This window comes from Cyphellophora attinorum, assembly GCF_001299255.1.
Source record: "Cyphellophora attinorum strain CBS 131958 chromosome Unknown Contig6, whole genome shotgun sequence".
NCBI lineage: Eukaryota > Fungi > Ascomycota > Eurotiomycetes > Chaetothyriales > Cyphellophoraceae > Cyphellophora > Cyphellophora attinorum.
In genome coordinates, this window is record NW_017253234.1 from 720,051 (window position 1) to 745,683 (window position 25,633).

Consider the following 25,633-nt stretch of genomic DNA (forward strand, 5'->3'; position numbering starts at 1 on the left):
ATTTTTGTTCTCAATAAAGCACTCACACTCGGAGCATGTCACAGACATGTACGAAACACAACTCGGGCTTTGTGGTCTAGTGGTACGATTCTCCGTTTGGGTGTGAGGCTTGCTCGTCTGAGCATCCATCTAAGCAACATATGGAGCGTGCACGCACTGGCAAGGAAGCGAACAAAGTCTACAGCAAGACGAGGGGGCGGAAGCGAGTCTGCTGTGGATGAGAGTATGCATTTTTTTCCATATGACTATCTCGGATGATCCTTTCTTTGGACGCCTGCGCACAGAAAATGACCCGCAGTACCTCAGAAATGCTGGTATCTAAAATTCGTTTTCGTCGTTGAAGTTCGTCTCAGAAGATGCATGGTCCTCACCACCTTACTCGTCATAGAGATCCATCGCATCATCTCGGCCCCTAGCACTCCGGCTCGACTTTGGGCCACCGTTAGCCTTGGCCTCCTCGATCTCATACATCGCATCCTCGCCCATGCCATCATCAACGTCATCTCCATCCATCATGTACATGTCATCCTCGTCCTCCAGCTCCTCGTCCGTGTGATTCGGCAAGACAACAACTTTGCCATCCTGCAGCACCACGCGCGCAACTTCACCGTCTTTGATGCTGCCTCTGAGTAACAGCACTGCCAGACGATTGAGGATCTCTTTCTCAAGCAGTCGCTGCAGTGGTCGAGCACCATACGCGGGACTGTAGCCTGCGGCGCCGAGGTAGTCCTTGACCTCCTCAGTGGCGTGAATTGTGATCTTCTTGTCATTTGACTCGAGGCGTTTCTGAATCTCTGCGAGTCGGAGATCGACGATGCGCCGGATTTCTCTTCGGGTAAGTCGGTTGAAAATGACGATCGAGGAGATGCGGTTGAGGAATTCTGGGAGGAAGTAGTTGCGAAGCGCGTTCATGACCAGTTCTTGGGTGCCTGGGTCGATGCGGCCGTCGTTAGGGTTGGTACGCGAGAGGTACTCGGCACCCAAGTTGGAGGTCATGACAACGATACAGTTGCGGGCGTCAACAACACGTCCTTGTCCGTCGGTGATACGGCCATCATCCATGAGCTGGAGGAGAACTGTGAGCACTTCCTTGGCGGCCTTCTCGACTTCGTCGAAGAGGAGTATGGAGAATGGTCTGCGTCGAAGGTTTTCAGTCAGCTGGCCTCCTGAGTCGTGTCCAACGTAGCCTGGAGGTGCACCGATCATTCGTGAGAGCGAGTGGCGTTCTTGGTATTCGGACATGTCGAACCGTATCATGGCCTTCGGATCGTCGAACAAGAACTCTGCAAGCGCTTTCGTAAGCAGAGTCTTACCTGTTCCGCTAGGACCACAGAACAGGAAGGACGGTGGCTGATTTGGGTTGCCCAGGCCAGATCGTTGCAGTCGAATAGCGTTGGACACTGACTTGACAGCTTCTCGCTGACCGACCACAATCTTCTGCAGCTGTTGCTCCATGTGGAGGATCTTCTCCTTCTCTGATGCTCGGAGACGAGTGACGGGAATACCTGTCGATCGAGCAACAATGGCGTTGATTTGATCCGGACCCACAGCGTCCGTCACGGTGACTTCGCCGATAGAACCCATGCGCTCGTGCTGCTCAGCAGCTGCCTGATTCTTTTGTGCCTCGAGTCTTGCGATGAGAGCCTTCGTGTCGGGAATAGCGTAGTAGCCTAGGTCGGAGGCGGTCTGAAGGTCGCCAGATCTCTCAGCCTCCTCGCGCTTGACTTTGAGCTGATCGAGTTTGATCTTGGCCTCCTGAATGTCGCGTGAGCGTTCCTTCTCCTGTTCGTAGTGCAGGCGAAGTGGCTCAAGCTCTTCCTTGACGTTGGCAGCTTCTTTCTTTGCAACCTCAAGACGTTCTATCGAAGCTGGATCACTCTCACGATTCAGAGCATGAATTTCGATTTCCAGCTGCCGGAGTCTGCGCTCCATGTTGTCGAGTGCTTCGGGTTGTGATTCTCTGATGACTCGGACGTCGGCAGCTGCTTCATCGATGAGATCGACAGCGGAATCAGGTAATCTGCGAGTAGTGATATATCGAGCGGCCAGAGTCGCTGCAGCCACAATGGCACCGTCGAGAATGGTGACACCATGATGTACTTCGTACTTCTCCTTCAAGCCACGGAGAATTGAGACAGTCTCCGCAACAGTAGGCTCTTTTACCAGCACTTGCTGGAACCGTCGTTCGAAGGCTGCATCCTTCTCAATGTACTTCCGGTACTCGGCAAGGGTTGTGGCACCTATACAGTGCAGTTGGCCTCGGGCAAGCATGGGTTTGAGCAGGTTGGCAGCATCCATACCTCCCTCACCACTGGACCCTGCACCCATCAGTAGATGGATTTCGTCGACGAAGAGCACAATCATGTCGGTCGATTGTTCGATCTCCTTCAGGACGCCCTTCATTCTTTCCTCGAATTCACCACGATACTTGCTGCCGGCCACAAGAGAGCCCACGTCTAGCGACAATAATCGACAGGCGGCTAAATTTGCTGGCACATCGGCATTGATGATTCGCTGGGCCAGACCCTCGATGACAGTCGTCTTTCCCACACCGGGCTCACCTATCAGAACTGGATTGTTCTTCGTTCTTCGTGATAGGATACGAATGACTCTGCGGATTTCTTCCTCTCGACCGATGACAGGATCCATCTTACCCTCTCTGGCCATTGCAGTCATATCGATGGTGAATTTCTTGAGATTCTCATTCTCTTCTTCAGCGTCTGCGTTTTTCGAATCTACTCTCTTGGTCCCTCGTATCTGCTGAATGGCGGTGTCTATGAGCTTGGTATTGGGAATGTTTGCTTCCTTGAGCGCTTCTTGTATTTTGATGTCTTGAGCCAGAGCAGTTATCAGATGATCCATAGCAACATATGTGTCTTTCTGGGTTTTCTGTAGGTCACTGGCTGCCCGTATGACTTTGGCGAGTGCTGGGCTCATAGTGACATGCTCGGGTGGGGGATCTTGACTGGGCAGACGGACAAGAGCCTTCTTGAGGGCTCGGTCCATAAGTTGAGGATCGCCATGGGCTCGTTCTACAACTTGGCGAAATAGAGGAGCAGATGTATGGGAGTGAGAAGCATTCATCGTTGTTTGCTGGTCTTTCGACTCGTCGACAGGTGGGTCGTACAAGGCGACAGCCAGGTGTATTGGCATGATCTGTGAATGTCCATACTGCTCTGCCAGGTTTGCCGCATCGGACAGAGCCCTGGAGGCCTTGTCGGTGAACTGTGGTTGATTGCTCATCGTCGCGGTATACTGCGGGGCAGCAGATTGGTGCGAACTGAGACTTAGACGCTAGGTCAGACTATGTTGTTATTGCGAGGAAGCACAGCAGAAGGAAGAAGGAAAGAACAAGATCAACAGATAGAAGTAGTCGTCGACAGTGGAAGTCGTCTGCTGTCGACTTCGCTGGCAGTTGCTGGTACCGGCGAGGACGTGCCAACTTAGGCGAGTTCCTTCCAGAACAATAAAGAAGGTTCGCGAAGCTGGCAGAATGACATCACAGGCACCTTCCCCCATGAGTTTGGGGGCCACAGTCAGGCGCTACAGTTTTGGGTGAGGTGAGGCCTCACGTTGTCTAACCTTCGTGAGTTCAACACTCGCCGAAGACAATTAGGGTGCGGCAGCTCTGAAGAGAATGTCATGAAAGTCATCAAGTCGTCAGTTCAGTTTCGTTGCAACCGTCTTGTAGTACGCGAGGCACTCTCATGAGCCCCCCACGGCTGATGCCACATATCAAATTTGCACTTCTGCGTGCCTTCGCTAAGTTCTGTATGTCAAGACAGGTGTCGACAAGGATCGTAAGGTGGACATTGTTATGAAAGAAAACCCGCCAACACAGTCCCTCAGGCCAGTTGTAGAACTAACGTCCTCCTCAGACCTTGAGTACGAATTGTTTGAGGTACAAGTAGTGGTCCATATTCTCGTCAACGGTCTTGCGAATCATCTTAGCTGCCTCTTCGCCGTACTTTTCCTTCCACTCGGCATCCCATTGTTCTTCGGTCTTGGCAGCTTTCTTCTAGAATCGATCAGCACTCTGCCCGCTTCAATGGCATGAAGGAGATGAAGGCGTCAGGGCGGGCGCGCACTGCGATCCTTACGATCACGTCCTGAAAATCGGACAGGAATCGCGGCCGCCAGCCAGAATGGCACATTGGAGGTGTCCCAGACGCTGCCAAGTGCACGTATGTACACGACAAGGGGATGGAGTCACTCACATGTTTCCTTGGCTTGAGATCTTTGGACTCGAGCGCATCTTCGTGGAAGCCGCGCCACTTTTCGAAGGCCTGCTCGGCACGAAGCTGATCCTCTTCATTGTCCCAGTTGAGCATGCGCGTAGAGAATTCGAGGCCTACAGCGTCGCAGAAGCCTCGAACAATGCCTTCCGGATTGTCCAGAAGATCATCAGCATCAACCACGCAAATGTCAGTGTTGTTGTCCTTGGCCTGAACCGGGCCACCATTCTCTCCGTTATCTTCGTCATGACCGCCCTTGCCTGCTAATCGAGGCCCGACTTGGCCAGTCGCACGCAGAAAATCGAACATTTGGCGCAGTTCGACATAGCCAGCTTCGTTCGTATAGAACTCACTGAACCCAGTCACCTCATCCAATGGCGGGATCGTGCATCGATACCATGATGGTATACTTGAATGAGGATCACGGATCAGAAATGTCCATTGGAATTGGTCGAGCAACTCGCGTGGTACCACCGTGGGATTATCGGTCTCGGCGTGATAGTACGGGTATGGCGCTCCATTCGCACTACCCTTAGAGCCGTTGGTGCCGTGTTCCTTGGGGGTAGTTGGTCGGGAGGTGCCAATGCCGCGTTTCTTGGGAGCCACGGAGGGAGCGATCTGTGGCGCGACGCCATTCGGCGGGATAAGATAGTACGTTATATCTTTGATAAAGATGCGCTTACCCTGGACGTCAAATGTTAGCAGGCCATGTTGTGGCTTTCCCGGCGAACTCCTTCGATTGGCCGGTGATGGCGCGACCGAGACTAGCGGTTACACAGCTTGGACGACATACATCTTGTCCCTCACGCTCCAGGCGATCGAAGATCGTTTTGTACGTAGAGTTCGCGAATCCGGTGCCCTTGCGGGTCTCCTCGTCATTCTCAAACCGAGAGCTCAGGCGCTCGGGTCTGGTAACTCGATCAGAGCCAGACATGCACAAGTTGCTGGAACCTACCCATAGTAGAATGCGTCGCCAAATGGTTCATGCACGCAGGCCAGGTCTTTCCGAGTCATGAACACCTAGAGAGGTCAGTCGCAGAGTCACAATGAGCAGGACAAATTGACCCTCTCAAAAGCCGTGCTACAGGCCCTTGGATGTGTCGTGCAGAAGATCGGTTTTCCTGCCATGATGACGGAGTCCTCGTCGTGCTATCGCAGGCAATTTTACAAGCCAGACGACCAACTAGACAGACTCCAGTTGTAAAATGAGTGAATGAAGGCTTTCAGTATGAAAGCTAGACGTCTTTCGACGTTTTTCGCCGTCTTGTTTCAATATATGCGGCTTGCAGACTCCCAGGGAGCTCTTGACAGGTCAAAGAGAGTTCTCGAGGCAAGCTGTGCTTATAAGTACTGCTTGCAGCGTCGAACTTTCGTACAGCTACGATTCTATAGGGTGGAAAATGAATGCAGCCCTCCGACAGTCGTCATGGTGTGGGATGGGCCAGTCAGAATCTGCACCGACAACCGCGCAAAAACCACTCTTAGCCGGCCAAAATGCAGCCAGTAAATTCATGAACGATCCGTGGGGATGGAGCAGTTGAGCGTGTCTGAATCTTTGCACGCTTAGAGCCGTTTAGAGAACTCCCGATGGGGCTGATGATGTTGTCAAAAAGCACGGGTGACAACGATTTGTCCGAGCGCAGCTGATGCAGGCGTTGATTTCCCGAGACCAGAGGCATTATTTTGCTGGTCAGAATTTTCGAGCTTTTCTCTTCCATCACATGTCGATCGGCACCACGCATACAGTACTGCGTATCAAGGAGCTAGGCCTGGAGCATCCATGCTTGCACTGTTACGGCTGTCGTCGGTATGCGCCGATGTCGAAAGAGCCTGCCTGCCTTGTGCGGAAATGTTCTGGAGGCGTTCCGCGGTAGCGGTTCCTGCGTTAGACTCCAGCTGTGGCGCATGGGGGCGGGCTCCTGCCCTGCCAAGATTGGCGTTGTTGACACCGGACCTGTGCCTGCACAAGCTGCACAATAGGTATTGTCGATATAGCCATTAACCCTCTTGCATTCTCGCTTCGCACATCAGCAGCTGCCATCGTGAGCCTTGCGCCGCCCAAGATATGCCGCAGCTCGTTCGGATTTATCTGCACCGCTGATACGGACCCTTGTGTTCAGCATCATGGATCGTTTGCTCAGACTGCTGGACAGTCAACATACAGAGGCCGGATCTGCTCCGCCAAACCACCCTTATTCACCGAAGAACATTGTCTTGTCCGGATACAGGGCGAACGACGCTACCGATATCCAGCTGCTCCTGACGTTTGCGTTGGCGTGGACGCCCATCTTCGCAACGACGTGGATGGCAATGGCGTGGTACTGTCCACGGCTGAAGCTCAGTGACCGTTTGACCGTACTGTGGTTTGTCCTCTGTAGGTGCGCCGCTTCTCTCTGATCAAGCTGACAGCCACTTCCAAGGCGGTACTCTTCATACATTCTTCGAGGGCTACTACTTGCTGAATCACGAACATATGGGACAGTCTATGGATGTCTTCGCGCAGCTATGGAAAGAGTATGCACTCTCTGACTCCCGGTATCTGACGTCCAGTACCTTTGTACTGGCGGCAGAAGGTCTGACCGTCGTCTTACTGGCTCCACTCTCCTATTCGATGGTCTTCCTGATTGCTACGTCAAGCCCATATCGAACAACAGTGCAGATCATGGTCTGCTTTGGACACATGTATTCGGACACGCTGTATTATGCCACATCAGGGCTTGACTACTACTTGCATGGTGTCAACCATTGCCGGCCAGAGGCATACTACTTTTGGGTCTATTACGTGGCCATGAATGGTGTGTGGATGATTGTACCTGCTGGTAAGCAAGTCATCGCAACTGACCCCGGAAAACCGCGTACTGATCGTAGTAGTGCTGCTGCTTCAAGCGGTGAGGCGGAATGCTCAAGCCTTCGCCGCATTAGATCGCATATCAAAGTCGATGCATACAAATGGTCAGCTGAAGATGCCAAATGGATTGTGACGGCTGTCGATGGAAGGCACGCATGAAGCAGAGTATACTGCCTCGTCGACTCGACTGAGACATAGCATTGCTGTTATTCGCAATGAGTACTTAGTCACCTAGTATTGGGCAGTCTCGAGACAGTGGTAGAGTCGCCTTTATCATGTCGTACGTCCACACGTGGGAGAGATCTCCAGGTACCCATATAGTGGAACGCCCTTGCTTTGGTACCGATCTATTGCGCCATCCCACTTATGCCGAATTCAAAGCGGCAGATCTCGAGGGACCAAAAGCATTTGTAAAGACACACCCAGGAAGGCGACGTTGCGTAGAGTTTGGCTCTGACTCTTGGAGAACTTTTGTCTTTACATTGAGAGTTGTACTGTTGAATCTCGAAGATCCGGTTGCCAGGGCAATTTCCGGCATGTCCGCGTCTCAAACATGTCATCTTGAAAGTGTGTGCCGCCTTGCATGGACATTCTATTACCAACTGCTCGATGCAGCGACCTCCCCGAAGCGAGCCACAACCTTGCATTAGCTCTGCGGCGCCTTCAAGCCTCTACTTTCGTTACACCACGGCAAGCGCGCCCGCACTCATGCTACGAATTCCCTTTCCTCACCTACGCTGGGCGATTCGTGGGTGATACATGAAGCTAGGCTTCCCTCCAGCACAGAGAGGTGCTGAAGCAGCGGGCAAATGCCGGAGACGCCTCGCACGCCGCGCCATTCTGTCCGACCTCCACGCGATGACACTCCTGCCAGTACCCCAAGGTCGCGGCCAGACTCTGCCTCCGTGCAAGACCGGATCCGGCAATGGCAGGCTCAGGGTGCTGCAAACGCTCCTGCACCAGACGCCGTGAGTGTGCGTTCGATACCGGCTTCGGTTGCCAGCACAGATGTCTCCAGATCGTCAACACCTGCCAACGATGTATCAAAGTCAGCAGACATTCGCAAAAACAGGTGGACATATCAAGGTCTCGAATCGCCAACAAAGCAGCGAGGCTCCCGTAGTAGCAGCGCCCCGCGAAAAAGACTTGTGAGCGACGAGCACTGGAAGTCGCGGCGAGATACTGCGAGAAAGTCCTCCGGTCAAGTACTGAAGAAGGATGTTACAACGCCACACCACGACATGACATACACTTCGACGGCACGGATGGAAGAGCGGAGAGCACGACGGGAACGCAGACGACAGGAGACGGCGCCCAAAGAAGACTTCAACACAACGACCGGCACTGAAGCGAAAGACCTTAGCGCATATATCGAAGAGCAGCTAGCCCAGCAGCTTGCTTCAACACCAGATCTACAACCCGGGAGTGCCTCCGACCACGACGGAACCCACAGTGTGCGGTCATACTCGCTGTACGACGATGTGGCGCACACAGCTGGTCCGAGTCGGTACGCAGACTCCCTCGGCCAACCACAGCCGTTATCACTTGGGTCCAAACGCACAGGTGGCCGCATATTGAGCAAAACGCGCGAGATGTTCAACAAAGCCGAGCCTGCTCCGATATCCAATCGTGTGCCCAGCATTCAAGCGTGGCTGGAGGAGCAGCCGGATCCGTTCACTAGCCGCACGCCAGATGTAGAATTCCAGCAGGCCGAGGTGCCCAAGCCCCTCAAGAAGCGCTCGAGACGAACGAAGAGGAGTAGTGACGCTGTGCTTCCGGTAGACCCCAATCAGATCTGGGACTCGGTGATCGATTACAATCTGCCTGATAGTCCTGCTCAAGATTCATCGAGGAAATCGGCTCACAAGCTCAGTTCATCTTCGTCGCCTCTAGAAGCCGACAAGATAGTTTCTCAAGCGGAGCACGTGGCTGAAGGAGAATCGCCAGGGGCCATGAGGCGGCGTGGTGCTGCTCGAGCTCGCCGAGCAAGAAGAACAGACAAGGACGATCCCTCAGATAAACAATCACTACCGCTCGAGCAGCCTCGAAGTTCTGGACCGACAAGGGCTTCCCGAGACAGAGCATCTCCTGCGACTGGTCGACATCAACCGGAAAATGTCACTCCTGTGGATACCTACAAAGCGCTCCCGCTGCCGCCCAACGATGAGCACACCCAATTGACCCCGCAAGGAGAGTGTGGCCTCAAGAGGAGACTGACGACCCACGAAGACCTCATGTCTGTTCTTTCTGCTCCAATGCATCGGAAGAGTACGAGGGCTAGACGGAATGGAGCAAAATCTGAACCCTCAGTGGCGCTGATTCTGGAAGACCTGCTTGCTGCAGAAGCAAAGTATTCTAAAGAACTTCGAACGTTGGTCGATGGTGTTGTGCCGGTCTTGCTCCAGGCGGTGCTGACGAAGTCGACTTCTGTTGCAGCAGCTGGGCTCTTCAACGCAAGCTCCGATCCCAATGATTTCAGCTACACCAAGCCGATCATCGATATGGGCATCTCTTTGGAGCGGCTCAAGTCGCTGCATGCTCGAATACCTATGAAAAGCATTGATGCGCTTCTAGCTTGGGCTCAGAATGCGCGCAGAGCTTACGAGGACTACATCAAAGCCTGGCGACTGGGATTCCAAGACGTACTCGTCAACTTGGCCCCGCTAGATGAGAAGCAAGGAGACGTAGAGACCGGGATGGCACAGGATGCCGAGGGCAATGTCGTTGATTCAAGAGGTGGAAAGGTCGATGTAGCCTTTCTCTTGAAACGTCCTCTCGTCAGGGTCAAAAATCTGGCCAAGACTTTCGAGAGCATCAAAGCTAGTCATGACAGATCTCTAGCAGTTGAAGTATGGCAAGCTTTCACCGACTTGACCGCAGCAGCTCGACTTCGCCACAGAGAAGAACAAGCTCGGCTGGAGGACGAGGCAGCAGCGGCTCTCGATGCGTCACGAGTTCGTAATGTGCGCACTCTAGGACCTTGTCCTTCGGTGTCCGTCAACAAGGCGCGAAAGGTTCGAGCAAGGGATACGTTTGATATGGGCCTGTGGCATTCGACTGGTCAGAGACTGGACTGCCAAGTCGAGTTGATCTTCCGAGACGATCCAACAACTACATTACCTGGCGGAGATGTGCTGATTTGTGAGATCGATGCCACTGGCAAATGGCTTTTATTCCCGCCGATCGAGCTATTGTCGATCTCTGCACGCCGAGGCGAGGACGATGTCGACCTAGTTGTCATGATTCGTGGCCCATCAGGCATCGGAAAAGAGTGGCATGAGCTGCTGGCTTTGACCTCTGACGACGCTGAGGCTGTTGGAGAATGGATGACAATGCTAGGATCTACTCCCCTCCCACCCAGACTGAACCGATCGAGAAGTTTCCTCGAGCGACGTGCTGCCGTGCCCGTATCGTCCGGGTCGCGGCCGACCACTCCAGGGTCCAAAGCCGACACTGCATCTGTCTCAGTACCCAGCGAGCCAGATGTACCACTCGGGGAGCCTTCCGTCGTTGGATCGCATACAGATGCTTCAATAAACAAGAGTCCGAAAACATTCATCGACCGATTCGTGCCTCGTCTGCATCTTGGAGGTGGGCTACAAAGCAAGCCACCTTCTAGCTGGAGTCAGCCAGGAAGGGTTCCTCCGAGAAAGCCTGTTCGATCGACTATATCTTCGGAACCCTCCGTGGCATCAGCTAATTCGGACGGCCGCGCCTCTGGGCAGAGGAATTCGCCTTCACCGCCCAGTAACGACGTGAAGAACGAATTCGATAGAGGTCACGGCAGAAAGTCGAAATCTCCGCTCCTGACTGAGTGGTACATGATGTCCGGTGCATTGTCGCCTTCGAAGAACGAGCGAGAGGAGAAGAAGACAGACACTTCTCGCCCAACCACGGGGTTGGCCCATAACCCTCAAACCGCAGCCACAGAGAGCACGCCATCTGTTGAAGTCTCGTCTGGGAACCTGGGTCGTCCAGGTTTCGCTCGTCAGCTGTCGGCCACTCCCTCAGAAGGACTTCCAACAATTTCAAAGCTAAGAAACACGACTGAACCTACTCCTCCGCAATCAACAGTCCCTCTGACAGACTCAATTCGAGATCAGTGGGCGGCGCTTTCTGGAACTGGAAAACCCAAGCGGCGGACTGAGCGCTCACGAGAGACCCGAGAAAGAGAAACTTCGCCGAGAACCACTCAAACGGCACAAGATCCGTCACACGATACAAGCATGCGGTACGCTATCGAACAAGATGCCCCTCCACCGCCTCCGCCGCACCGAGCAGGAAGTGCGGGCGCCCAGAAACCTGTACCAGGCAACAAAATGGAATCTGCACCACAGTTGACGCCCAAGTCGAAGCCCAAGAGACGATCGTCTTCTCCGTTGAAGCATGAATACGCACCGTCGACTGCATCCGAAACAAGCTCCGAGTCTGGTTCGGATGACGGGACAGATACCTCCTCCGAGACCTCGGATGATTTCATGTCTGAAGTAAAGGATATCTCAACGCCTTTGGTTGCAGTGACCGGAGGAAACAGGCGGAATTCACAACAAGTGCGCCCGAGCCCCGGGCCGCCAACAGCAGCTCCGCCAACCATTGGAACGCGAACTTTGGCTCCATCTGAATCCGCCTCACAAGGTCCCTACAGACGAGTGCCATCATCGGCGACTGTGCCTAGCAATCAGAAGTCTCGAACGATTGCGATGATCTGTTCGTGGTCTGATCGTGGCATGTGGGAGCAAGTCCACCCTGATGAATGCTCTATCGTGGTCTCTCCAGGTCTGATTGAAGCATTTCAGATGTCGGCAGCACATTCTGGCCAAGAGAGTCGACTCAATGGTGACAGCTCCATATCAGCATCGGAGCATTCGCAGCCCCTCGTGGCCTTCGAACTGACACCAATAGTGCCGCTTCGTCGTGGCACTGCCTTAGACATCAATATCCGGTCGCCGCCGACCTCCAACTCAATACTCAAGACTACTAACAATATCTTGTTCAGATCACGCAATGCGGACGAATGTGACAACTTGTATAACATGATCAACTGGGCCAGGTGTAATAACCCAACGTATATCCAACTTGAGAAGGCGAGACCCAAACAGCCGCCAGTGTCTTTCAACACAGGCCCTGCGCGCCACAGCAGATCAAAATCTGGTGGATCCTGGTTCAGCTTTGGAAGTCATGGCGACAAGTCCAGCTACCGAGCTTCGTCTGCACCAATGTCAGTTGGAGGAGAAACAGACACAACCCATACCACCATGGCTTCCGCCTTCTCTGCTCTCAAACGTCTGGGCGTTAGTTCCGCATTCAACCTGAACCGATCGTCAATCACTCGCAAATCAGGCTGGACCAGTCAGACGAGTGGCTCTCTCTACTCCTCTAACAGCGGCACAGGAAGCGGATCTGGGACGAGCACGCCCATACCAAGCCAGGTGGGACTGATACCTGGACGTGACGGACCCAACGTGCCGGAGACAAGTGCGGATGCAGTCAACGGGGGTGGCATGGTGAACAACATGAAGATTCGTATCTATGTTCGGAAGGGCCAGCAATGGGCAAATCTCGGATCCGGTCGTTTGAGTGTGCTGCCGGCACCAGAGAGTCCTCCTTCAACAGCAGATCCTGCCGTGGGAGAGGACGCCTCACTGAGTTCGGGAGCTGTTCGCGGCAAGCCAGGAAGCAAAGGACCTCGCTTGGCAAGCTCGGGACACACACCGCACCGTCTGCATGGCGATGGCAGAGAGAAGCGGATCGTCGTGCGCAAAACCAAGAAAGATGACGTGGTGCTTCTTGATGCAGTTCTTGGGGAGAGCTGCTTCGAACGAGTAATGCAGACGGGTATTGCAGTCAAGGTCTGGACAGAGAATGCGGCGGTAGCTGATACTGGCGGTGTCATGATGGGGAAGGAACATATCTACATGCTGCAGTTTCCAGGCACAAGAGAGGCTGGTTGGGTTTTCGGACTGGTCGGTAGTTACCGATATACAACGGGGACGTGATGAGGCGCGGGACTTCGCGCGGTGATGACAGATGAAGTCGTGGGGGCTTTTATCGTTTGTGAGACAGCATGGTGTCCGGCGTTGTAGTACATGATGATTTCAATAGATTTGTGCTGAGCGGCGAACGCATGAATAAATAAGTATATCGCAGTCAGATGATGCTTTGAGTTGCCTCGGATATGAGGCAATCGTTATCTCCGGATCTGTCGTCCGTTCATGATGTCGACTTATGGTACACTGGATGGCGGGGAGTCGCGTGTAAACAACCTCTCCGTTTCGTTCGTAACCTCTTCAACTCCATGACCATTATTTGCATGACTAGATGAGCGCATAGGTAGACGAAGGCCAAATCTCATCGGTGCAGTTGGAACACAGTGATAGCTGACCAATCCAAGCCACTGGTGAGCAAACCAGCCTGGCCAGATGCCTACACTGCTCGATCAAGCGCCCGAGGTGCTTCACGACATATTCTTCCACACAGAGCCGGCAGATCTCGGATCTATAGCCCAGACATGTCACTTCCTCAACGACCTAGTCAGCCGTGATGCTCTATTGTGGAGGCGGCAGTACCTCGCACGGTACGACGCTCCAGTGTTGGCAGCGACTGAACCAGAATGGCAGACTCTCCTGAAGCGTAACACTACCATCGACAAGATTCTCGCCGCATCCAACGACTCGGTAAAGACCGAGGAGGAGCTCCAAACAATTGCCAGCACGATAGACTTCCTCCTCAAGGACTCTTCTCCACTTTCAGATCTTAGCATCAGCTGGCTTCGGCGACACTTCACCAATGAGTCCAATATCTCATCATTTCTATGCCGCTCGTCGTTGTTCCACGGAGCGCGTCTACCTGCCAACCGGCCGGCTTCATCGGCAGAGCTGCGCCAACTATCGGCGAAGCTGCATGTCTACTCGGGACTAGACGTCGAGCCTCCTTGCACAGGCACGAGATCCACAACGGAGGGAGCCCAACCAGTACACCCATATGCCCGCTCGCGCGTTTATGATCTCCGTCGATACAAAGCTACCAACCACTGGGGACCGTTCCTCGACGATGGCTCGAACGCGGTGGACTGGGAGAAGGTACAAGCCATAATGCTGGATCTGCTCTACAATGTACGCTCGTTCACGGGTCGCAATACGAATCCTATGCATGCTTCACCGAGCAGACGCCGTGCTTCGAACCAACGATCTATGTTTGCCGACACCTGGGCTGGGATCTTTGATAAGCCCTTCTGGGGTTTGGCACCAAACAGCTGTAAGTCTCCGTGCTTGACGTGAACGCATTCGGACCGCAACAATGACGTACGCCCGCAACATTTCCCCTTCCTTCGTCACTCTCGTACTGCGAGCCTACAAGTCCATCACAGACTAACACTCACCACAACAGTCACATCTCGCCCGGCAGCAGAAGGTGAACATCAGATCCGCGACCCTCCCACCCGCGACCTCGACCTCCTCGACCCCTACGGCGTTTCCGGCACCTGGATGCGCATCGTCTGCTTCCTCGACTACTCCGACCTGTACAACTTCAACTTCGAATCCTCAGAAACCCTCCCCGAGAACGTAGAACGAGAGCCCATCGACACTCGAGAAGCTTTTCGGATTATTAAGCTGCATCTGCATGTCACGAGTGTTGATCCACCCGGCGAGGAAGACCACCCGGACTTTCCAGTCGTGAGCTTTGTGGGCGCGAGTCGGAGTATCTTGACGCAGTGGGATCCGAATGCTAACAGTCGGATCCGCGGGACGGTGAGGACGACGAGGGAGGGGGCTATTCGATGGACTACGTTCTCGATTGTGAGTTTGCTCGATACTTCTGATGTAACCAGCGTGTGAAGCGAGATAGCTGACGTGAAAGCCACAGTTCCACGGCGAAGAACGCTGGCGCTCCGAGGGCGTCCAGATCGGCGGAATCCGCAGCGCGAGAGGCATTCTCGGCGTAAGCTCTCCCTTTCTCCCTTTTCCCTCCCACGATACTAACCACCAAATAGAACTGGTTCGACAAAGACTACGACGTCGCCGGCCCCGCCGGCCCGACAGCCTTCTGGAAGGTCAGCGATGACGTGGTCGAGGACAAGAAACCAACACCTGGCGCTGGACACATGCACGGATTCCAGCATCAGGCTGGTGGGCGCAGGGTCAGGATGAGGATAGTGATGAGGATGATGATGAGTGGGTTGATGAGGATACCGAAGCGCAGAACGGTAACGATGCTACTACTCAGAATGACACTGGGGAGGGGAGCGCCAATGCTGGCAACGCAGGTACGGCTGGGATGCAGGGAGGCGGTGGCGGCAGAGTATTGACGTTGGCGGACTTGGGGCTCTTGGCAGGGCAGGGAGGTGGAGGTACGGTTGTGGTTGGTGGTGGCGAGAATGGGCAGGGAGGGCTGGTGTTGCCGCTGGCGAATGTGGTTCAGTTGTTGATGGAGACGCTGAATGGGAATAACGGCGGGCAGGCGCAGTTTGATTTCGAGGATTTGGCGAGGTTTCAGGAGTAGTATCTTTGATGGTCTTTGTCATTCATAGGCTATCTTGAACTTGCGCTGTGAATTTGCCATCACCACCCTCGTCGAAGACGGCTGTGCGTGTACAACCTTCGGCACTTCTCCAGGCATTTCTTCTTACACAAGAATCGCTTTTAGAGTACTTGCATGCGTTTCTGTGATTGCACCTTGGTCTTTCAGAGAGCAGTGCCCTTCCAGCTAATCTGCCGCAGACAGATGTCGCATCAGGCCCTTGATTGTATCAATGTTGGACGTCAAAAAGGCCACGAACCTTGCCGAGGCGGAACCGAAGCTGCTGGGTATTTGACAAGTACTGTAGACAGAGCGCGGCGCCCTGAGCTGACTTCCAGTTTCCCTGGCTATGGACGCGTCTGGCAATGTCGACGATGCACATGATCCGTAGTCTCGGGGTCGCGCCGACTCTGTCCAAGACACAATCTCCTCAGCTCTTATCGACTCGGGCGTCGAGATGGGTAGCGTCGATACGACAGCTCCATAGCTTTCGCCCACTCAGCCTCAGTCCTTTTTGCATTCAGCTCTTGTGCTTTCTGGCATATTTCAACAAGGTCAGAGCTCGACCACCAGGAGAGTTGCTGAATAAGGTCCTTCTGCAGGATGAAGTCGTAAGACAGGTCAGGACCAAGGTCGACATTCGTCCAGGTCGTAACGTAATTATATCTGCCGACCTTGAGTTTTTGATGTTGTAGTATCATGTCATAGTCGTTCTTTCGGGATTCCTGGCATCTATTTCGGTCTTCCTCGTTCAAGTGCTCATGATGCTCGCAGTAGTCCTCCTCGTAATGTTTGGTCAGATGACGATCGTCACGCAAGGATACGGTGATCTTCAGAACCTCGGCCAGGAAGGCACGAGGCAGAGCTTTCATACTCTCTTGCGTTCCCCATTCGGTTCTGTGGCTGAAGGCGATGACTCGCGCTAGCCATTTGCTGAGCGGCTTGTCCATGCCTAGCCGCTTCACGATGACCTTAACCATGTCCAAACTTGGTATGATTTTCGTTGCAGCTACGAAACGTTGCAGCAACAGCATGGCGCCGTGCCGGAGCTCTCGAGCTTTGTAAAAGACAGCAAACACGTACACATCCGCGATTTGTCCGAAGACTTGATGGTAGTAGGTTCCTTGTGAGTACCATCGCGATTCCTCCTCGGCTTCTGGACCCTCCAACTTGTCGGCTTTGGTTACAGCGGTCTCGACTTCGGCCTCACTGCCATCTTGAATGGCATCGTCAGTGCTGGCAGCTGACGACGGTGTCTGTCCGGCGGGAGCTATTTCTGTAGCATTCGTCACTGGTAGAGTCGCCGGCTTGTACTTCCGTCTGGGATGCTTTAGCGCTTCCTCGTAGTCCTCGATCAGGAGCTCCTGTCTGTAGATCCATCTCGAAACGATTCCGAAGATCTCCACGTAGACATTGCGCAGAACCAATGGCTTGGCTTCGTCCACACCCTCAAGCTTCTCCCGGAAGTCTTCGAAACACTTCACGAGCAGATGTTTGTGGATGTAGAAGGCCTTGTTTTGCTCGCCGTCCTCAATGACTATTGTTATGGTTGGCTGGTCTGAGAGGTCGCTGTCCCTAACGCTTAGCAGGAGACGTGCTGGACATTTAGGGCTTTGTTACTCACAAATCTGTTTCGGTCTTCGACTTTTTTGCTGGCGTCGATGGCTCGGTGGAGTCATCGCGCTTACGACGAGGAGCCATCCTTTGTTCGCAGATCGTGCGATGCACGTGAACCGGCGGGAGTGATCGGCGAAATGACGGTGGTGGGCTGACCGACCTTGCGCAACTCACAGACGTGAGACCGAAGACTGCGCAGCTTGCTGGAGAAGATTCCAGTGCGACGCAGAGACGTTTTGCGAATGCTGACAACTTAGAAGGGAGAGCAATAGACTCAAAGTCGAAAGGGTGTAGTCACTGAGCAACGTGACTCGAGAAGAAAAAGACCTTCAACCTACCAGGGCAACCAAAAATTGACCCAGCACACCTACCTTACTCTTGTCACTTGCCCTCTTCTTCTGGCTTGCCCCCAACCTTGATCTCATCTTGAACTGAAGTGATCCTCACTCGTCAACGGGATCCCCAAAGGTCTCACCAAAATTATCTACAACAATCGGCAGTAAATCCAAACGCTCTTGTAATTCAGACATCGCACCTATTTGGTTGCAGCCAGATGAATGTACTCCGCACATATCGTCATGCCATATGTGCTGTCCATGCTGTGGCGACAGAAGGTCCGGTTCCTAATTTATCGTGCCTTGGTAATCCTGAGGTCGCGTTTCCCGCTGCAGAATAGTTTAGAACACAACCCCACGCACCTGTAGGTCTGCGAAAGCCCCAGGCTGGAATATCGCAGGGCATGCAGCACGGTAAGGAGTATGGGCCAATCGTTCAGACGGTCTATATACATGGAGGTTGAGATGGTCCAGACATGAAGCTGGCTTTTGCTCCGTAGAATACGCCAAGACATCAGTCATACCTATATAGACTGAGGTAGCATTGGGTCGTCGGACGGCTATGGTCAGTCCGAAGGTCTAAGGCTGACGTACGTGATTTCTTTCCTCCAGCCTCGATTGCTGAAGACGCACACAAAAGTGGTCCGGCATGATGACATCTAATGTGATTTTGGTACAATAATTCGATGGTTGCGTCTAGATACAGCCACCCCACGCCTGTTTTCGTTGGTATCATAAATAGACATCCCAAAGCGCCCGCTAAGATGTCGACATGACATAGAAATCGTTCTGTTCTGGTCATTCCCATCGTGAGCACAAAAATACATGCTCAGTCGATCTCCATCCTCCCGGTCGGCCTCGAAGGCAACTTCCCTGGTTGTGGCTGCATCTCAGTAGCGTACTGAGCATATGCGCTACCACTGATCTTCTCCTCGTCAACGACAATCTTGCGTTTAGCGACGTATGGCTTGAGACCTTGGCCATAGTTGTGAGCACAGACACAAGCATTCGTGATCGTGAGTAGTAGAGAAACAATCGTGATGACAGCAAATGCTGTGAGTTCCTTTCGAGCTGGAATATATGGTCCTTCGAAGCCATCTGAGTACATCCTGACGAGCTTGAAGATAAAGTATGTCAATCCGCCAAAGTAGAGAATCTGCAGCATGTCAGATGATATAGCTTAGGAAATGAGCGAGACACTTACAATGACACAGATCGTTCCGACCAAAGATTCCCGCCTTGTAAAGAATGCTGCCGCCAAGAGAATGGCAATGGTGACCGGGATGGCTGCAATCGTGAGGTAGAATTCGACGGTAAATCGTTCAACAATGACGACGAACTGAACCGTGAAGCCGAGAAAGAAGAAGAAATCGAACTTCAGCAGTGCGATGTAGATTTGGAAGGTAAGATACCTTCGCTTCATCCTCAGATCGGCGGAAATATGCTTGTAGATGGTCCATGCGAACTCGTCGTATAGTTTCCATGCAGCAAAAGCGAGCAGCACCGTGCCGAGAGCCAGTATGGCGGGAATTGCAACCAGATAGGGCCGTGTTCGAGACCAGATGTCTTGCTTGATCTCAGCGGGAAGTTGCTTTGCCACGTCCTCGATCTGTTCCATCTGTACGGCTCCGTAGACGAGGAGACCAACGTTGTACATCACCAATCCGATGATCTGGATGGTGTTCTTCAGTCTGAGCCCATCCCACACCAGCACTAGCTGGTATACGAAGCCGAAAATGTAGAGCGTCAGAAAGGTAGGTATCGTTCGCTTTTGCGCATCTGGGACATTGGCGTTGTTGATATCGATTTGAAAGACTGCGAAAATCCATCTGTATATTGTCAGCAGCGTTCGAGGAAACGCATAGTCCGACTTACGCCTCAAAGGCCAGAATGACAGCAGCTTGAAACAAAGTAATGAGCAGGAAAGCCCATGACCATCTCGAGTCTGGTAAATACATGGCGAATCGTTTCTTTCTAGGTTGTTGAGGGGTGATGTCGTAGCCTTCACGCTGGTGGTATCCGCCAGCCAGTGGTTGATATGAGGGATCGGGTGTGCCTCCAAGGAGGGATGCGCGCGCCTTGTGCGGAATTTTGACGGTGGTGAGGGTGCGCTTCGTTGAGCGCGACCCAGTATGAATAGAAAATCGGGTGCAGTTGGATTTGGTCCAGGGACGGCTGTCGTGGACTCGTGGTGCAGGTACGTATGCAGGGGTGGTGGGACTACGTCGTCGTGTGGAAAGATCGGACTGGATCGACTATGTCGAAACGGAAGAAGTTGCGGGATAGCTGCTCGGTCTGGGGTCGTACTATAGCGAGCGTTGCGTTGGCAAGAGGGGTTGTTCAGGGAGACTTTGCAGATGAAACAGTCCCCAAACGAGCCAAGCGATGTCACAGGTCGTGTCAGTGTGTACAGCAGCTGCAGAGTGGCCTCGTCGTGTCGGTAGAGCGAATGTATGGAAGACTGGCCCGAAAAGATGTGAAGAACGAGGAGAAAGATGGAATACAGAGGAACAACGAAAACATCTCATGTTCAATTACTACGGTACCAAGTCTTTTGCTGACCTGGGGGCTGAGGAGCACTCCCGGACCGCCACGACACCAAAATCCCCTCCCCACTGGCAGTATTTTCTCGCTGCCAGCCAATGGACTCGCAGCACCAAGCAAAGTTGGAGCGAGGGAACTCGCGGCACGTGGAGATGTACCACCGGGGTGGTGTTTTCTGTGCCACTTTCTCTCCTTTGACGGGCATTAGAGGTCAATCAGCCATCACCACCGCAAATTGTCAACGTCTGGCGTCGAGGAAGAAAGTGCAGCGATTCACACATCCAGCAGCAAGCAGAGCCGCACGTCTGGAGGACGATCGGGTTTGCGGATTGGCGACAGGAACGGGTGGAGCTTGGGGCGATCGCCGCAGGGGATGGTCCTAAAATAGACACGGCTACATCGCTCCCTCTTGGTATGTACATAGGCTTACCATTATTGCGTTGACATCGTCAGACGCCAGTTCACCAGCACTGGCATTAATAAGATCGTAACGTGGACGTAATTGGCCGAACATGATCGCACTGGCGATAGTCCTTTTGGCGGCATGAGTACGATCAAGACTCTAGCTGTCAGAACTGCCAGGGTCACAATTTCTCCTCCGCCCTCATCTGTACTTCATACCACAGCGATTTTGGAAAAGCTTTCCACAGGTCGCGAGGTAGTAAGCTTCACCAAAGAAAATGTCACAGCGTCCCGCGCCCAATATGAGCTTCGCTACACGCCTCACGAAAATGCGTCGATAGAGGAAGGAGACTCAGACATAGAGTACATCCCTCCGCGACCTGATCCGGAGAATTTGGACTTCTACAATGTATTCGGCTATCGAGATCGCTACTACCCCGACAAAAAGTCATTCAGATGTAACATATCGAAGGTAGACGGCAACGACCTTGAACGAGGCAAGCACGGCCCGTCACGATTGAAGCGCCACCCAGCCACTGAAGCTTTATATGAAGACCTGTATTGGAGCAATGTGCCTGCCATCTTGAGGAAGGGGCTCTCTTGGCGACCCAGCACGCCACAACACGACGCAGCTACAGACGCCGTTCGGCCAGCGCTCGAAGTCAGGCAGCCCCTTCGTCTCATGGAGCTTTACAGAGCACATGCACGGCAAGAGGTGCCCATTACTGGTCCGACTTCCGCCGAGCCTAGTCTCAAGGACACACAGTCCACTGTCGTAGACACAACCCGCGCGCATCCAGACGTTGGCCAGGAGGAGGCACTAGGACCCAAGCGTAGAAAGTCTAGACGCAGAACTCAACGCACTGACGATGTACTGCCAGACTGGTTCGCAGAACGAGCTGTGAAAGGACGGCACGAAAGGCAGGCCGACGAGAAGAAGATCGGTGATTGAAGAATGCCGGCGCAGACACAGCGACTGCGTCCGGCAGGCTGTGGACTCGGAGATAGTGACCAGCCGTGAGCAGCTAGCCGTCGTCAGTGGTCGCATCCCTGAGCACAAATGTCAACATCTAGAATATTCACCTAGCCCACAATCCTGCAAGCGGTCGCACATCATCGACCAATGTATCGAACCATGAGCTGCCATGCGGCTCCAGCCAGCTGACGAGCAGAAATTGTTCCAGGACAGGACTCAAAGTCTCCCACGATGCCTTGTTCGCTTCGAGTGCACACTTCACCAGTCGATGCTGAAACCACACTTCTGGCACGCCTGCCGGTTTGCGTAAGCTCAGTTGCTCATAAAAGGCACCCAAGTACAACAACCAGAGATACGCGTCCTTGAACTGCTTCATCTCCTTCACAGTCCAACGCTCGAATATCTGGCTAATCACCATCTTCATCTGCGGTACCAGGACATGCGAAGCGTCTCGGAGATTCACGCCATTTACGAGGACTACATGTCCGAAGGCACGGACATAGAAGAGCAGGCCAATCGCTATGGCCGCTTGAGTGAGTTCCTCGAGCGTTCCAGATGCGAAGCCGTAGCCACAGACATCTCTCAGATCTTGATATACTTTCATGGCAGATCCAAGTCCCCACAAGCTTACGGTCGCGAACCAGGAGTAGGCCAGTGACTTTTGTGTGCGTGAGCCCCAGGCTTTGTCTGGAGGTGGCCGCTCAGCATACTCACTCTGTTGTCTTGCTTGCATGAACACTCCTCTTATGACTGGGTTGGTGACATTGGGATGAACAGCCTCGAAGATATGTGGCGGAACTGGAGGCAGCTGAGGCTCCACGGCAGCCCATAGCGGCGCACATATTTTGGCGAACCACGAGTAATCGAACCAAGTTCGCTTCATGTGTACCGCAGATACGTCCGAATCAAGTGTGGCAGCGTGGATAAATATCAAATTGTCCACAGACCCATCCGCCATGCCTCTGATGACAGCCCTACTGAGCATAGCCCCATGAGACTCTACAGCAACACTGTCTGTCAGGTAGACATTTGCGCGGAGCAGCCAGTAGACGTGACTGATCAGCAGCTTGTCGAGAGGCTGATCTGCTTTCCGCTTCATCAATCGTCGCCGCAGGATCTCAGAGCTCTTCGTGATCATAGCCAGAGCCAAGTGAGAAGCATTGAAAGCCGTGCTTGTATGCAGAAACTCCGCTAGATTCACAACATAGCTCGCAATGCAAGCAAACGCAAGTCCTTCATCTTGAAGACTCGATGATGCGAAATCCCAACCCTGTTTTGCTAAGCCGGCGGGAAGCCAATTGTTTTGCTTGGACGTGCCGCCATGACCGTATATTCTTCGGAAGATGGGATAGTAGTAGATGGCGGGATGTACGGTCTCGCGCATGAAGGTGAGAGCTTGGTTGATACGTGGCGATACTTTGATGGCGTACACTGCGAAGGGGTCGGAGTTGCCCTTGAGGCGTCTTGCTAGGATGCCTAGCTGCGGTGTAGTTTCTGGGGCATGCGAGACTTTGGTGTCTTTTGCACCCTTCTCAATTGTGGAGGTGGGTGCCGGCACGTTTGGTGCTTGCTCATTTCCTCGGTGCTCGACAGGCTGCAGCTCGTGTTCTTCTTCTGAACTTGGCTTCAGAGCACGTGCCAGTAGAGCCTCACAAGCCTGATGGCGCTTGTGCACTACCCTTGCAGAATGAGATCTCCTAGCAGCGATCTCAAGTTCCTGTCGGCGTACAGACGCCTTCGGATCTTGTGAAACGAACCTGTATCGCATGTATCCCGCACCAGCAGCCATGTCCACGCATCGAGTTGTTGGTCGTCGACTTACTTGATTGGCAGCAAGTGCTCACCTAAAGCAGAGAGATGATTCATACTCGTTGCGACTTTCGCCACCGGACTGCTGAGAGGCATATACATAGTTGTTGCAGTGCTGTTGGCCACGAACATGGAAGCAGCCTCGCAGCGGTCATGCCTCCAGAAGCCAGTAAATGAAGGACGGCTTCTCGATGCCTCTGTCAGCACAGACAACCAATCACTGGAAAATGTCGCACAGATCGCTTCGAAGCTGAGGTTCAGGATCATGCTTGGCCCGGACCGCAGCCAATAGACTGATCTGTCAACATCACTGAGAATAGTTTAGATGGACAAGCATAGGGACTCCAAGCTGAGGTGCGTTCACCGCCTTGCGCAGAATCACTCCTGCGGTCTCTTGGAATGCTCAAGACCGGCCATGCAGACCATGTGTGAGTCGTCTACCCTAGCAACTCGTAGATATGACGGCGTTGTGCTGATTTAGAAAGGGCCGAGAGGTTGAGGGCGGGCCTCCCAAGCTCACCTGGGCAAATTCCGTTGGCAGGCGCGGACTTGGCGGACAGCGAAGGCAAGCACTTGGGAGACCGGCCACACGCAGCCGCCAGATGATTGGGAGTCAGCAACTTACGTTCTGCAAGATTTGGGAAAGAGCAAACCACTACGAAAGACACTCTTGAATTTTTCAACAATTTCATTCTCTTCCCTCGACAGCATCAATTTGAGCTAATCAAGATAAAGTGTTTTCTATCCAACTCATGCCACTGCCAAACCCCAGCGAAGGGGTGGCTGCTGGGTATAACTACATATTCTCACACACCGAACAGGTTTAGGTCATGTCACCGGCCATTGATCGCCCAAATATGACCACTCCATGTCTTCTTCCACAGGAGTATCGGTCGGGAATGTAAACATTCAAAGAAAATTCGAACTCCTCTCTCGGAAATGCTGCCATGGTACCGTTATTTCCATGCTCCCGTTTTTGCCAAACACGATCTCAATTCATCCACAAATTAGCGAGATCTTCCCGAGTTCATAGCAACGCAACAGCACCCATCACCAACGCAGCACCCAAGCTGTAGCTCATTCTCGAGGCAGCACCAGTGAATGTTGCTGGTGCAGGCTCAGCAGGTGAACCGGCGGCAGGAGCAGGTGACACAGGTGAGGCGGGCGAGGCAGCAGCTGGTGGTGGCGAGGGCGGGCTGGCAGCAGCTGGTGGCGGAGAAGCTGCTGCTGGGGGAGGAGAGGCTGCAGGAGGAGCGGCTGCGGGAGGAGCAGCAGCTGGTGGCGATGGTATGGGCAGCTTGGCAGCGGCTTCCTGGTACTTCTGAATGGTCTTCTCTGGGTTGTTAGGAGGGTTGATGACCATGGACATGCCGCGCTGGCAATGGGGCATTTGGCCGCAGAAGATCCAGATGGGATCAGTGTCGTTGATCAGGACGTTGTAGACAGGCGTGTTCTCGCTTTGGGGCATGACGGGAACGAAGCCAGACTTGAGACCAGGGCGCTGAGGCTTCGCGAGTGACGGGTCTTTCGCTTTGCAAGGGGCGTCGAAGGTTGATTCTGTGACGGTGTGGTTCTGCGTTGTATTAGAGGGATTCAGAGCAAGGTGAGTGAATGCGACTGACCTTGGGGTGGAACTGGAACTGGACAACGGACCCAGGAGGAGCGTGTACAGTGTCAGGGAAGTACTTCAGCGAACCATTATTGTCGCCCACGGAGACGAGGAAGACAGTCAGCTGATTCTGACCCTTGACATCCGCCCAAGGATTGGCGTTGTGGGCTGCAGGAGGTGCTGCGGGCGGCGCTGCAGCGGGCATGGTGTGCATGGCAGCCGCTACGGTTGTCATCGCTGTTGTCTGGTGAACCATAGCCATGGGAGGAGGGGTGTATGCAGCTGCTGGAGGAGTGTAGGCAGCTGGCGGAGGCGCCTGAACCACAGCTACAGGTTGGTCTGCCCATGGGTTGGTGGCAGCAACCGAGACAGCAAGTAGCGCTGATGTGAGTAGCGGTTTGGTATACATCTTTCGAACTTCTGTGAGGTGACTGTTGTCGATAATAGTATACTATAGCTGGATGAGCTGGATTAAAGAGCGACCGGCGCAAAGTTGTAAGAAGTGAATGGCTTCTAGGCAATGCGTCAAGCACACCAAAGAGAACGACTGTAAGGGAAGGATGAATTTGGTAGCTGGGGGAGGAAAGAAAATGTGTCGGAAGCAGATGGATTGGGACATGTTATAGCCCATCTGCAGGCCGACGGGGCTAGGCGTGGCAGATTGAAGGTTCGATGGAAGAGAAGTAGCCGGTAGCATCGCCTCACTGGACTACCGAGTGAAACTCTTGGGTACATGGATAG

At 53.4% G+C, this 25,633-nt stretch overlaps 9 protein-coding genes across 9 annotated transcripts; 3 read left to right on the forward strand and 6 right to left on the reverse strand.

Moving 5' to 3' along the window:
* Window positions 1–375: 375 nt before the first annotated feature.
* On the reverse strand, window positions 376–3,243 carry AB675_1994 (Heat shock protein hsp98; the record flags this gene model as incomplete). The annotated part of the gene is made up of 1 exon (XM_018141927.1): window positions 376–3,243. The coding sequence occupies one exon, from the start codon at window positions 3,241–3,243 to the stop codon at window positions 376–378; it is 2,868 nt and encodes a 955-aa protein (XP_018002789.1).
* A 631-nt stretch (window positions 3,244–3,874) lies between these two features.
* Window positions 3,875–5,363, reverse strand: AB675_1995 (uncharacterized protein; the record flags this gene model as incomplete). The annotated part of the gene is made up of 5 exons (XM_018141928.1): window positions 3,875–4,018; window positions 4,218–4,919; window positions 5,029–5,143; window positions 5,191–5,255; window positions 5,301–5,363. 5 exons carry the CDS (start codon window positions 5,361–5,363, stop codon window positions 3,875–3,877), a joined length of 1,089 nt encoding a protein of 362 aa, XP_018002720.1.
* A 996-nt stretch (window positions 5,364–6,359) lies between these two features.
* Window positions 6,360–7,216, forward strand: AB675_1996 (3-beta-hydroxysteroid-Delta(8),Delta(7)-isomerase; the record flags this gene model as incomplete). The annotated part of the gene is made up of 3 exons (XM_018141929.1): window positions 6,360–6,609; window positions 6,656–7,054; window positions 7,107–7,216. 3 exons carry the CDS (start codon window positions 6,360–6,362, stop codon window positions 7,214–7,216), a joined length of 759 nt encoding a protein of 252 aa, XP_018003070.1.
* Window positions 7,217–7,892: 676 nt separating this feature from the next.
* On the forward strand, window positions 7,893–15,582 carry AB675_1997 (uncharacterized protein; the record flags this gene model as incomplete). The annotated part of the gene is made up of 6 exons (XM_018141930.1): window positions 7,893–13,046; window positions 13,494–14,337; window positions 14,470–14,879; window positions 14,947–15,021; window positions 15,074–15,133; window positions 15,220–15,582. 6 exons carry the CDS (start codon window positions 7,893–7,895, stop codon window positions 15,580–15,582), a joined length of 6,906 nt encoding a protein of 2,301 aa, XP_018002782.1.
* A 455-nt stretch (window positions 15,583–16,037) lies between these two features.
* Window positions 16,038–17,301, reverse strand: AB675_1998 (uncharacterized protein; the record flags this gene model as incomplete). The annotated part of the gene is made up of 2 exons (XM_018141931.1): window positions 16,038–17,169; window positions 17,225–17,301. 2 exons carry the CDS (start codon window positions 17,299–17,301, stop codon window positions 16,038–16,040), a joined length of 1,209 nt encoding a protein of 402 aa, XP_018002802.1.
* A 1,080-nt stretch (window positions 17,302–18,381) lies between these two features.
* Window positions 18,382–20,610, reverse strand: AB675_1999 (uncharacterized protein; the record flags this gene model as incomplete). The annotated part of the gene is made up of 4 exons (XM_018141932.1): window positions 18,382–18,708; window positions 18,757–19,381; window positions 19,428–19,663; window positions 20,527–20,610. The coding sequence occupies 4 exons, from the start codon at window positions 20,608–20,610 to the stop codon at window positions 18,382–18,384; spliced, it is 1,272 nt and encodes a 423-aa protein (XP_018002608.1).
* A 30-nt stretch (window positions 20,611–20,640) lies between these two features.
* AB675_2000 (uncharacterized protein) lies at window positions 20,641–21,450 on the forward strand (the record flags this gene model as incomplete). Its single annotated transcript, XM_018141936.1, has 1 exon — window positions 20,641–21,450. The coding sequence occupies one exon, from the start codon at window positions 20,641–20,643 to the stop codon at window positions 21,448–21,450; it is 810 nt and encodes a 269-aa protein (XP_018002973.1).
* Window positions 21,451–21,577: 127 nt separating this feature from the next.
* AB675_2001 (uncharacterized protein) lies at window positions 21,578–23,263 on the reverse strand (the record flags this gene model as incomplete). The annotated part of the gene is made up of 1 exon (XM_018141937.1): window positions 21,578–23,263. One exon carries the CDS (start codon window positions 23,261–23,263, stop codon window positions 21,578–21,580), a length of 1,686 nt encoding a protein of 561 aa, XP_018002643.1.
* A 1,047-nt stretch (window positions 23,264–24,310) lies between these two features.
* Window positions 24,311–25,301, reverse strand: AB675_2002 (uncharacterized protein; the record flags this gene model as incomplete). The annotated part of the gene is made up of 2 exons (XM_018141938.1): window positions 24,311–24,856; window positions 24,906–25,301. The coding sequence occupies 2 exons, from the start codon at window positions 25,299–25,301 to the stop codon at window positions 24,311–24,313; spliced, it is 942 nt and encodes a 313-aa protein (XP_018002624.1).
* Between the last annotated feature and the right edge of the window lie 332 nt (window positions 25,302–25,633).